The 13,985-nt window shown below is 43.8% G+C and overlaps 1 protein-coding gene across 1 annotated transcript in view; it reads left to right on the top strand.

Annotated features, from left to right (window-relative positions):
• hgfac (HGF activator) overlaps positions 1–13,985 on the top strand; it is a 167,820-nt gene that overhangs the window by 128,396 nt on the left and 25,439 nt on the right. Inside the window, exons 10-13 of the mRNA XM_084312368.1 lie at positions 753–1,023; positions 8,675–8,814; positions 10,420–10,560; positions 11,462–11,604. Coding sequence (XP_084168494.1) covers positions 753–1,023; positions 8,675–8,814; positions 10,420–10,560; positions 11,462–11,604 — 695 coding nt within the window. The remainder of the gene's footprint in view (positions 1–752; positions 1,024–8,674; positions 8,815–10,419; positions 10,561–11,461; positions 11,605–13,985) is intronic.

Below are 13,985 nucleotides of genomic sequence, written 5' to 3'. Positions count from 1 at the left end.
ATGTACAGCATGTATACATCTTCAGAATGACACCATGTAGGGAGCTCCAGTAGCTCACCGCATATCTCGGCGCTATTTCTGCGTCGGGGAAAACCGTGCTCGTCACGGATCTGGTGGACACGAGTTCGATTCCCGGACCCGCCGTCATTTATCAGAATGTCTTCCCCTGCTCTACATCCCGTTTCAACCTGTTTCTGTCGGTCATGCTTGACCAGAAAAGCGATAAACGCAAAAAAATAAAGTAAAAAAAAGAAAAAAAAGAATGACACCATGTACAGTACAGCATGTATACATCTTCAGAATGACACCATGTACAGTATGTATACGTCTTCAGAATGACACAATGTACAGTACAGCATGTATACGTCTTCAGAATGACACCATGTACAGCATGTATACGTCTTCAGAATGACACCATGTACAGCATGTATACGTCTTCAGAATGACACCATGTACACCATGTATACGTCTTCAGAATGACAGCATGTATGTACAGTTTGTACACGTTTTGAATGGGTTTCTGGGACCTCAAGGTGATAAACCTCACAACATAAACTTAAAATTCTAAGAAATGTGAAAATGAAACATGAAATGTTTCCCCCAAATCAGTAGGTTTCGTCCTCCAGGGGTCAAGAAGACATTGACGGAGATCTGAGTTTTTTTGCCCCGACAGCAGTGAAGTAGAGGTGGTTTCATCGATGATGCATGTGACTAACTTTACAATAATGACTTCATCCCGTCTCCTCGCACAGCCTCTTCTCGAAGAATCATCCCCTTCCATCATGTCCTTCCTGGCCCTAAACCACCTAACTCCACCGCCAAGCCGGCCAGGAAGGCAGTGTGTGGGAAGAGGCATCAGAAGAGACTGGCCATCGCCAGGGGACGCATCATGGGAGGCAGCACGGCTCTGCCGGGCACACACCCCTGGACGGTGGCCATCTACATCGGGAAGTTGGACTTCTGCGCCGGTACCTTGGTGTCGTCCTGCTGGGTGGTCTCTGCTGCCCACTGCTTCTTCCGCAGGTACCTACTAGGCTGCAAATTAAATGGATGTTGTGATTTATTGTGAAAGGATGCCTTCATTATTTTGGGACCTATTCGCGGTCCGTCTACCATGTGCCCGACACTGAGACTGGGGTGTAAAAAGTACCCAGAAGTTATACTTAAGTGAAAGTATGGGTACCGTCTCAAAATCTTACTCAAGTAAAAGTCAGAGTATCTGGCTAAAAACACACTTGAGTAAAAGTAAAAAAGTTTCTACTTTGAAATGTACTTAAGTACTAAAAAGTAAAAGTAAACACTTTTTTTTATTGCAAGGGATAGACCAGGGGTCTCAAACTCATTCCATCATGGGCCAAGTTTTCATTTTAACTACACATTGCACCAGGTGAGTTAGTTGAAGAGGTGAGCCAATTAGTGAAATCACCAGCTGTTGTGTTGTGTTGTGTTGATTTGTGTTGGGTTGTGTTGTGTTGATTTGTGTTGTGTTGATTTGTGTTGTGTTGATTTGTGTTGTGTTGATTTGTGTTGTGTTGATTTGTGTTGTGTTGTGTTGATTTGTGTTGTGTTGTGTGTTGTGTGTAGTGTTGTGATGTGTTGTGTGTAGTGTTGTGTTGTGTTGTGTGTTGTGTTGATTTGTTTTGTGTTGTGTTATGTTGTGTTATGTTGTGTGTTGTAATGTGTTGTGTGTTGTGTTGTGTTTTGTGTGTTGTGATGTGTGTTGTGTGTTGTGTTGTGTGTAGTGTTGTGTGTTGTGTGTTGTGATGTGTGTAGTGTTGTGTGTTGTGTGTTGTGTTGTGTGTTGTATTGTGATGTTGTGTTGCGGTGTGTGTTGTGTTGTGTGTTGTGTTGTGTGTTGTATTGTGATGTAGTGTTGTGTTGTGTGTTGTGGTGTGTGTAGTGTTGTGTGTTGTGTGTAGTGTAGTGTGTGTAGTGTGTGTAGTGTTGTGTGTTGTGTTGTGTGTAGTGTAGTGTGTGTTGTGTGTAGTGTTGTGTGTTGTGTGTTATGCTCTGTGTTCTGTGAGATTATGCAATTCATTCAGCTCATAGACTATAGAACAACAATAGAACATTTTGTTTATTTGGTTGAAACTGTGAATATAAACAAAAGCGAGCTGTTAACACTTTGCCGCCCAACCACGAGTTAACTCGGGTTTCGGTGCCATGCGAGGACCAGAGCCACGAGTTAACTCGTGGCAAGTTGTTATTGTTTTATTCCATATTAATAAACGGATCTAGATCCCCGATCGACTCTGCAGATTTACCCGCCTCCTTTAAATCGGCGACATGCAATACCGGCCAGATCCTCTTAGGGGCGCCATCGCTCCACTGCAGTATCATGCGAATGGGAAAAAGATTTATTTTACTGTCTATGGGCGTTTCATATGAGCCTGGATCCCAAGCGAACATCCTCCAGCGTTGATCACGGTTCGAAGCGCAGATTTCAGCCTGGAATAATGGGATTTATGATCAGCCAATGGACATATCGATCTACCAGATGCCGATGAATAATGGGGAAATGCTGCCGGCGATCACATGGGCTGACGGTAGGACACTATTCCCCCAAATTACAGCCGGATTGGACATTGTTGTAAAACGCAAGCGATCGATCAGTGAATGTGGCTACTTGAACGCACACTGTATTGCTAATCAATAATACTAATCGGCGTCCCCCGCCGCCCCCATTTCATCCATAGATGCTCTGTAATAGTCCGGATGCTAAGCAGTTTGTTTTATTTCATTCGTATATATACAACAGAAATGCTGTTCGATATAACGTGACTAGCCTTTAGCCCTATAAATAGCTTTCCAGAAAAAATACGAGACGAAAACTGCGATAAAGCTTATATTCACGACGCTATAACAACCAACCGATGGATTTTTATTTTCTTTAAGCCATTATGAAGGCACGGTTTATGCACTCAAGTGACAATGAGAATGGACAGATAGCAATACTATAAAGCATAGGTGTCAAACTCACGGCCCGCGGGCCAAATCCGGCCCGCCACGTCATTTGATGTGGCCCCCCAAGAGCTCAGGTAAAAATTTTTTTTTTCTTTTTTTACATTAATATTGGGTTAAAAAATAGCAGTGTTAAAATAATTGTGGGTTAATGCGTTAATAAAGCTTTAACTTTGACAGCCTTAGTTATTACACATTCTTACACATACATGTATGTTGAACATCTGATGTAACAAAGGAAAAAAGCCAAAAGCACTTACTCCTCAGACATTCTTTGACAATTTTACAGCCCAAAATACAAAAAAGATCCAGGCGGAATAGGTAACAAAGGGTTGAAGAAATATTGTCTGAACTGTCAGATGCAAACTGGCTGTGTGACATAACCGAGCATCTCGCTCAATTGAATAAGAAGCTGTAGGGACGCAAACAAGTCCCACCCAAAACTTGACCAATATAGTTGTGAACTGAGACAACCCTTATTTTGTTATTTTTGAGTACAGTTACAGTTGTGTGTTCATGCAGACACATAATAGCAATTTCATTACGAATTGAAAATGGGGGACCCTGATCTAAACAAGTCGAAAGTCTTTCTCTGGTCTGCATCCCCTTAACAATTGTGTGTATTGAGCTGTACTGTACTGTACCCATTCTGCAATCTGTTAATTAAAGTTAATTAAACTATCTTCCATTAATTGGATGTATGGCCTCTGCAAGGTTGTGTGCAGCCATTTGTTTTTGTAACATCTGCTACATCTGTCCCACGTGTTCTTTGCAGCTCACAGTTGTTAGTTCTGCCCCTCTTGACTGTGACAAAAAGGTTTTGAACAAACTTAATGTCATAGCTTGTATTTGATGATATTCTTCTTTGTTATTTACTTGAATGGTTTGATCATTGATTGGTGGAGTAATATGGGGTTCTGATAAACTAAAATTATTTGTTAAAATAACATAAGCTAACATATATTTTTACATTTATGCAAATGAATATGCAATATGTATAACTTGAATAAGTAATAAATACAGAAACACCATGTTTAACAATATGTAAATGTGTAGCTACATTTATTTTACATTACATTAACATTTATACAGTCTTTGGCCCTTTGAGGGCAACCATAATGCTGATGTGGCCCTCTGTGAAAATGAGTTTGACACCCCTGCTATAAAGTATATATATAGCTATCCAAAAGTACATCGGTTTGTTTACAAAGCGTGGTCCTCCAGCCACATATTAGATGGCTAGGGCCGGTCGTCAATGTGTTAACACATTCAGGGCCACTTGGATCCGTCTAATATCACTCTAAACGGCCAGCATTTCATAATAGACTTGCATAGTCTGTGAGGCTGTTTGTAGAGCTAAATCTATACTTTATAGTATTGCTATCTGTCCATTCTCATTGTCAATTGACACCATAAACCGTCCCTTCAAAATGGCTTAAAGGAAAAAAAAATCATCAATACGTTCTCATTTTATAGCATCTTGAATATAAGCGTTATATGGGATTTGGGCTAGTATATTTCCTGGAAGGCAAGATACAGGGCGCTAAGCTAGTAACGTTAAATCCAATGGTATTTCGGCACTATGGAAGCTACAGTTAAAAATCTAACTGCATATGTATGTGCAGGTATGATGGTCCACCATGAATGCATGAAAGGGGGGGGGGGGGGGGGGCGGGGGACGTCACTTCTGATTATTGATTAGGATGGCTATCATAACAAGGCCTGATCAGCGTGTAATTTACGTGAAAAAGATCTTACCGTGGGCCGGTTGGATCCCCCAAAGGATTTCCCAGTTATCGATCGCCATCTGGTAGATTGATATGTCCATTGGCTGATCATATATTCATTTACTGCACACTGAAATCCGCGTCCCAAAACGTATTCCGTGCTACATGCTGCGTCTATACTTTCCGTAGCCGCATTTCTGCAGGACGCTCTCTGATTGGCCGACTTCAGTTTCTACACTGGTAAGGCTTAGGCACTCTTTCGAAGTAGGTTAAGGTTAGAGTTTGTCTTAGAGCGTGACGGCAAGTTCTTTCGACGGTTAAGCTTAGGCACTCTTTCGAAGTTGGTTAAGGTTAGAGTTTGTCTTAGAGCATGGCGATAGAACGCCAGGTAGTTTGCAGGCTGTTCGACTAGGAAATGGGCAAAGACACAGCTTGTCACGCGATTGGGCAAACATGTCAGTGGCCAATCAGAGAGCGTCAGTCAGTGGCCAATCAGAGAGCGTCCTGCAGAAATGCGGCTACGGAAAGTATAGACGCCTACATGCTATAGGCATAGCTTCAGGTTAGCAGAAAACTACATTGGAGATCCAGAAAAAACAAGACAACTTCTGCCACAGGGAACACTGCATTATCGAGATAGCGCCCCTAAGAGGATCTGGCCGGTAATGCACTTTTTCTAATTCAAAGAGTAGGGTACTTCTGCAGTGCTGCTCGGTGACATCGAGTAGGTTATTAAAATGGAATAAAAGCCAAAACAACCTTGCCACGGACATTTTTATTCTTCTCAGTTGAGAATGATGGTGGGAGTTGAACTGTTACTGGGGGCTAACAGAGGATCAGTATCTGGTGAAGCGAGGGAGACTCACGGCGTGTTTTCATTCTCACTGTCACTTCGTCTGCCAGGAGGTAAATCAAAGAGAATTATAACAGAACGAGTACAATTTGAACTTTGCCTGTCTTGTGTAACCCATGAATCTGGTGTGTTTAGACCCGTCAGTTCACAAACACGGTCAGAGCAACCCGAGGGAGTGAGGGAGGGAGGGGGAACCGGGTCTAACTCATGTGGCACATTGCGATTATGTAATCGACAAGACGACAAACACCTGACATATTGAACAGAATTGTGTTGTGTGTCCTGCGTTGTGTGTCGTGTGATGTGCTCTGCGTGGGAGGAACCGTATGAAATACTCTCCAGTCTTTGGTAAACAGATTGTTCATCCTGTTATGGTTGTGGAGGCCGCCCCGACGATGATGATGAGTGGTCATGTGACCCCCTCAGGCTGACCCCACGGTGACCTCCCGGGGCCACAGTGTGACGGACACGCTCCTCTCTATTCAGCAGCAACGTCCAATTCCAGGAACATCCGACAATAGTCGTCCCTGAAATATAGAGATATAACTCTGTGACTGTCGCTGGAGTCCATCGGCTCTTTCATTCTCTTTGTCGTACATCTGAGATGAGTGACGGAGAACTAGAAGCCTCTCTCTGCGGAGCTGCACTTTGGTTGGTAAAAGACAAAGCATGCTTCCTGGAATCAGGGTCCAGCCGGGAGGAGAGCTGTGTGGGAGAGAACATTGTTACAGAATCAGAAACAGAATCACTTTAATTTCCACGCTTTGATGTGTACTTGGAATCTGTCCTGTTTTTGGTGCTCGATTCCCCCCTGTTGTCAGAGCGTTCCAACAAGAAAACAAAAGTAATTAATTACTGTCACAACCAATATTCTGATGATCACACACCAGTAGGTGGAATAGTCGTGTAAATTAGTGGTGGAGTCTGCAATACGGACCTCGTGGACTAAACACTAACTGACATCCTCACTTAATGTCAGAATTCCCCCAGATTCGGCTCAAACAAGGGACTAATCACGTTTCGCAATTATGCCACATCAATGTGGAACGCCCTACCCACAGCTGTAAAGGAATGTGAATCACTACCCACTTTTAAAACCACTCTCAAGGAGTGCCTACGAGAGACTGCAATTCTAAACTGGCCCCTGTAAATGTCCTAACCCAACCCCCCCCAATGTAAATGTCCTAACCCAGTAATACACGAGACCCTCTTTTTGGGACCAAGTAAGGTTTCGTCGATATTCCAATGTACAGTTACCCCCCCCCTCCCCCACCCTTGGCTGCTGCTGCATAATGTTTAAGGCTCACTTTCATTGTTTGACTTTGAAATAAACATTAGATTTTTTCTGATCCAAGCCGAGCTGTGTAGTATATACTAGTATATGTGTAGTAAATACTAGTATATGTGTAGTAAATACTAGTATATATGTAGTAAATACTAGTATATATGTAGTAACTACTAGGGATGCACCGATTGGACTTTTTCAGTCCCGATACCGATACCTGGGTTTGGGTATCGGCCGATACCAATCCGATTGTTCAAACTTTTTTTCAAAAAAGTAAAAATCTTTTTTTCTTTTTAAATCCAAGTTTCTTTTTAATTTATATTCAAATGTATTTTGTTTTTAAGAATTGTAAAGGATCACAAGTGTGTTTTTGATTAGTTGTAAACAAAGACAGAAAATTAACTTCATTCATTCAATTAATAAACTGTATGCCTCACTGTCACTGTGTGGAAGAGACTGGGATCATTCTTTTGTGCAAGGCAACATCAGGCTTGACTTAAAACATTACTTTCCTAACTTAGTGAAACTAAATGTAACAAATTAACACATAGATATAAATGTACTGAATTGTTATTTCTTATTTTATTTCTTATTATAATAAAATTGAAAATAAATTAAAAATCCGATATTGTTTTCTACCGATACCCGATCCAGCTATTTTAGTGATATCGGCGGCCGATACCGATACCAATATCGAATCGATGCATCCCTCGTAACTACTAGTATATATGTAGTATACTAGGAAGTAGGGATGCTCGATATTGGCTTTTTTACCGATACCGATATACCGATATTGTCCAACTCTTAATTTCCGATACCGATATCAACCGATATCAACCGATACCGATATATGTAGGGTTTCCCCCCCAAAAAACGGAATAATTTCAGGTAATTAACATTACATATCTGTTGTTGTGGAATTAACACAACATTATGCATACGTTTGACAATAAATAAAATCAGAATTTGTTCTTACTTGCTTGCCTGGGTAAATAAACGTTATAGAAATGTAAAAAATAAAAAATAATTTTTTTTTAAACCGATACCGATATTTTCCGATATCACATTTTAATGCCGATATCGGCCGATAATATCGGACATCCCTACTAGGAAGTCCTTCATTCCGACAGCCATCATACTTTACAATGCATCACTGTGCCTCACTGCATCACTGCATCACTGAGCACAGGGTGACAGTTACCATCTTCGACTTTTACATTTACAATTTTATACTTACTGTACATTTCTGTATATTTTTACTGTATATTTTATATGTGACATAGGAAATGTATATACCGGACCGTATTTTATTCTTAGGCTTATTTTTATTCTTATTTGTGACTTTTGTTTTGCCTACCTAAATGTTTACTGTTTACTGTGAGCGATTTGTAGTGCCAAATTTCCCTCGGGATGATTAAAGTATTTCTATTCTATTCTATTCTATTCTATTCTATTCTATTCTATTCTATTATATTATATTCTATTATATATATAGTATACACACAGTGCATACTCTATAATTAAGAGCTCTGCAGTATGAATACATTTTATGAATGAATACCTGTTCTCCCTAGCCTTCAACCTTCCCCACCCATAACACCCCCCCCCCCCCCCCAACCTGTTTGTTACTGTGGCCTTATGTTTCTGTGTGTCTCATGCTGCTTTACCCTGTTTCCCCCGTGGTCTTATGTTCCTCTTTGTTTCTTTGTTTTTCTTTGTTTCTCTGCCTACTGTCATCGACTTCGGGTTCTTGAGAAGCGCTTTACAAATAAAATTAATTATTATTATTATTATTATTATTATGTTAACGCATAACGAATATGACCCCCCCCCCCCCCCCCCCCACAGCCCCCTGAAGTCGCAGATCCGCCTGGTTCTGGGTCAGACCAGCTTCAACGTCAGCGGGCCGAACACCAAGACCTTCGGTGTGGAGAAGTACATCTTCCCCAAGCAGTTCTCCGTGTTCAACCCAACACTGCATGACATCGGTGAGAATCACATACAGGTGGTCTCACACACACACACACACACACACACACACACACACACACACACACACACACACACACACACACACACACACACACACACACACACACACACACGCATGCACCAGACGACCGCTCTACCTCCTGAGACACTGTCTAACCCTAACCTTCTGATTACCAGATGACCTCCTGAGCCACTGTCTGACCCTAACCTTCTGATTACCAGACGACCTGCTCTACCTCCTGAGACACTGTCTAATCCTAACCTTCTGATTACCAGACGACCTCCTGAGCCACTGTCTAACCCTAACCTTCTGATTACCAGATAACCAGCTCTACCTGCTGAGACACTGTCTAATCCTAACCTTCTGATTACCAGACGACCTCCTGAGCCACTGTCTAACTCTAACCTTCTGATTACCAGACTCTACCTCCTGAGACACTGTCTAACCCTAAAGGTGCTCCCATAGTCGAGCGGACTGTACACGGACTGGACTCTGCGGAGGTCCACTGTACTCTTTGAGCTTTCATAGTCGAGCGGATCTCCGCGGGCCAATTTCCTACATGTCTCGCGCCAGCAGCGTTTTGTGTGTCACCAAGTGGGCGCCGCGGACGTCCGCGCGTCAGAAAATAGGAGCTTCGCACTTGGACTCTGCTTTGGGTCTGCTTTGAGTACCCTTTGGGTCAGCTTTGAGCCAGCGGGAGTCTGCTCCGTGTACGGTCCGCTCGACTATGGGAAGGGCTTAACCTTCTGATTACCAGACAACCTCCTCTACCTCCTGAGACACTGTCTAACCCTAACCTTCTGATTACCAGACGACTGCTCTACCTCCTGAGCCACTGTCTAACCCTAACCTTCTGATTACCAGACAACCTCCTCTACCTCCTGAGACACTGTCTAACACTAACCTTCTGATTACCAGACTCTACCTCCTGAGCCACTGTCTAACTCTAACCTTCTGATTACCAGACAACCAGCTCTACCTCCTGAGCCACTGTCTAACTCTAATCTTCTGATTACCAGACGACCAGCTCTACCTCCTGAGACACGGTCACCTCCCAATTGGCTACATTTAATTCTCTAACCTCTTTAACCCTAACCTTAATCAAAAGTCTTAGCCTAACCCCAAACGTGACCCCTAGTGACCCCTAGCCCTAAAACGGTTCATTTTAAAGTGAGGACCAGTCTAAATGAGCTTCAGCACACACACACACCCACACACACACCCACACACACACACGCACACACACACACACCAGTGACTCACACAAACACAGAAACACTCGCATAAACACCACAGCCTGCGCGCACAGCTGTGCATCACGGGACAGCTGTGTCCATTTGCACCCACGCATGCAGTCCTCCCCTCACACGCACACACACACACACACACACACACACACACACACACACACACACACACACACACACACACACACACACACACACACACACACACACACACACACACACACACACACACACACACACACACACACACACACACACACACAGGAATCCCCGAGACGGAGAGTCTCCTCATCATTTCAACAACATTTCTCCGTCTCCGCGGTAACAACAGCGCTCTCCTTCTCTCGTCACAGTCCTCGTCAAGCTGAAGAAGCAAGATGGCCGCTGCGTCAGGAGGAGCCAGTTCATACGGCCGATATGTCTCCCGGACAAAGACATGTCCTTTCCCGACGGCTACTGTTGCACCATCACCGGCTGGGGACACATGTATGAGAGTAAGAGAAGTGTCCCTCTGTGTCCTCTCAGTTCCACCGGTTTCATAGCTGTGGGTTCTTACGGGGTCGGGCCTCATATATTATATGAAAGATAGGATCAATAACATAAGATAAGATATACCTTTATTGATCCCCTTGGAGAAATGTGGTCATAGCAGCATGAGGGAGGGGGGAGGGGAGCTGGTCTTCATTCATAGAGTTAGTCCTAGTCTTCATTCATAGGGGGGAATATTTTAGAACAGGTCTCAATTGACAATGCGAATGGACAGATAGCAATACTATAAAGTATAGATTTAGCTCTACAAACAGCCTCACGCACAATGCAAGTCTGTTTTGAAATGCGGGCCTTATAGCGTGAGATTAGACGGCCCCCAATGGCCCCGAATGTGTTAAGACATAATGTAAAACATACCAAGGTTTACACTGTTCTTATTGTTTGTACTACTGTGTTGCTGCTATTTTAAATAGTTTGTATTGTTTACACTGTTCTTATTGTCTGTACTACTGTGTTGCTGCTATTTTAAATAGTTTGTATTGTTTACACTGTTCTTATTGTACTATTGTGTTGCTACTATTTTAAATAGTGTGTATTGTTTACACTGTTCTTATTGTCTGTACTACTGTGTTGCTGCTATTTTAAATAGTTTATATTGTTTACACTGTTCTTATTGTCTGTATAACTGTGTGTTGATGTCGCTGCTAGGAGGCAGAGGAGCCAAGAAACAAGAATTTCACTCGTCTACGTGAAAAGTCAGGGATGTGACAAATAAACCTGAAACTTGAAACCTGCATAGAGCATTTCAGAGTATGCTGCTGCGTGTGCATGTGTTGTTCCTCGGCCGGGTGGCTATTAGCTCCATAATGCTTCTGGTGTAACTATGTCCCGTACCGCTGTCTTCAGAGGCGAAGCAGTATTCCAACCTGCAGGAGGCCGGGGTGAGACTGGTACCTCACAGCACCTGCACGGAGCCGGAGGTGTACGGAGGTCACGTCACCTCCGACATGATCTGTGCCGGGACCAACCGCTGTGTGGACGCGTGCCAGGTGAGACACGAGCTGCTTCAGGATGTCCTTCAGGATGTTGAATATAAAAATAATTTCACATGACTCCTGGGATTCAAAAAAATATATAATACGAAGCTCTTTGATGTATATTTTCACCGTGTGACAGGTTGAACGACGACTCCCCCCCCTCCATTGAGACCAATATAGCCACGCTCTAACTTGAACCAGAAAATTACCGAATCAATGTTGTAACTGAGGGGTACAATTCCCTGACTGTATTGTTAGATATGATACTTACTACCACTACCTCTTGTACTTTAGACTCTGGCCACCCAGTACTAGGTATAAATAATTATGATAAACACTCCCACCTGATGAAACGGATCCAACACAAATGTACCAAGTCGAAAGTCTGCGTTTATTAATAATACATAGCAAAAGGTATGTACAACGATCACTTAATTACATTTATGATTTGAAATAGTATGCCCTTTTATGGCAAATGAGTATTCGTAGGTAGATCAATATCGAATGTCCAATCTCTGATTGCGCAGGAAGCAAATATACAACCTGGAATATTTAGGGAACAATAGCAATGATACTTGAATGATTATATAGCTGGATACACTAGGGGAAGGTTCCGACTGCTTGTAGGACAGCTGGAGGGGGGGGGGGTAGAGTCTGGCTGTATCCCGTCTGGCCGAGGGTATCCTGGGAGAGCCCACAGTCGTGCGACCCGGTGCCCAGCGATCCTCGATCCACAGATGAAAGCAGTTGGACTCTCTGTGGCCGGCGTCCTCCGGTCCACGATGGAGAGACGTGAGGCGACCTCGTCGTGTAGAGCGTCTTCTCACCTGTCGTCCTCTCCGGGGGGGGTATTTCCAACACACCGCAGTGTTGGCCTTTATCCATAGAATAATCAAAGTACTCAAAGCATAATCCAAGCCGTGGAAGGCTAGCCGTCGTCGGTAGAATAATCCAATATACAGGTCCACTCGCTCTTTGGCCTGGAGCTCCTCGGGTGCAGCTTCACGTGGGGTCAACCACCCTGGATAAGCGTCCAGCTGATGCCCGAAACGATGGGGGTGCTGATTACTATAGAACTCTTACCGCACGAGGCACTACATATGAATAGACTATTATTAGCTTAATAGAATACGTCCAACTCGACGATATAGTGCCAAATATGACTATTCAAATATTAATATACACGATGTCTCAATGCCGATACTGGGCCGAATTGGCCTTACTGCCCACACGTGGTTCGCGGGGAGGCTTTTGCGTCTGTCACTCTGTTGGAGGGTAAGGAACTGGACTAAAAGAAAGCTCTACTTTAATAGCGCAGTATATATACTCACTATGAACAAATAGTACCATTAGTGGTGCGGTAAACATATTCCTACGCGGAACTAGGACTTGTCCATACATGTTGAGCGGTACGATTGAACCTGGTCTGAGGGGTATGGCGACCTGGCACCAAGGTCTCGTCCAATGGTAGAATGGAGACTATTATGGGATGTTCAGTAGACTAGAAGGGATATTCAATGCATATTGTACAAGGAATATACAAGGGATATCAGGGGATATACAAATACAATTAAATATATATATATAAATAAATATATATATTCGGTTTAATCTGATCCTTCAGAACAGCCGCCCCCTAATTGGTCCCAACCCAATTAGTTAAGCAGAGACAGATTAACCGCACTGTCTACCACTCAAGGGTTCGCTGTAAGGGTCAGTCAACTCACAAAGTCATAGGGTCATGGTCATCATCGATTGTGTCTGGGAGTCGGGGCAGTTCTATGAGCCTCGCCACAGGACGGGTGTAAATGCGCCCCTGGACGAGTACTTCAGCTGCTCGGACCTTGCCATCGGCACCGGTGATCACTTTGCTTACGCGGCCAGCCGGCCACATAGCTCTGGGTAGTGACTGGTCAATAATCATGACGACTGTTCCTTCCGTCAAATTGTCTCTCTCTTTTACCCACTTCTGGCGGGTCTGTAGAGACGGTAGGTAGTGCAGTAGGAAACTGCTCCAAAACTTGTCGGCTAATACTTGGCTGTACCTCCACATTCGTCGGCCGTTCGCTTCTTCAGGCCGGTACATTGTCTGGGGTAACGCGGGATCTAGCCGCCCCATCAGGAGGGTGTTGGGGGTGACTGGGTCGACATCTGCTACATCACTGGAGACGTAACCGAGGGGCTTTGAGTTCAATACTCCCTCAATCTCCGTGAGGACTGTCATTAGGACTTCTTCCGCCACAGTCTGGGCCCCAAGTACTGCGTACAGGGCTGTCTTTATAGAACGTACTTCTCGTTCCCAAGTTCCACCGAAGTGGGGTGCGTTTGGGGGGTTGAATTGGAAGTCAATCTGGGCTGGAGCGAGGTGGGTCTTAAGTTCTGGGCCCATAGCT

Source organism: Notolepis coatsorum, assembly GCF_963971535.1.
Source record: "Notolepis coatsorum genome assembly, chromosome: 4".
In the NCBI taxonomy this organism is placed as follows: domain Eukaryota; kingdom Metazoa; phylum Chordata; class Actinopteri; order Aulopiformes; family Paralepididae; genus Notolepis; species Notolepis coatsorum.
The sequence above is the reverse complement of the archived record's forward strand: the minus strand, read 5'-3'. Positions and strand labels throughout refer to the sequence as shown.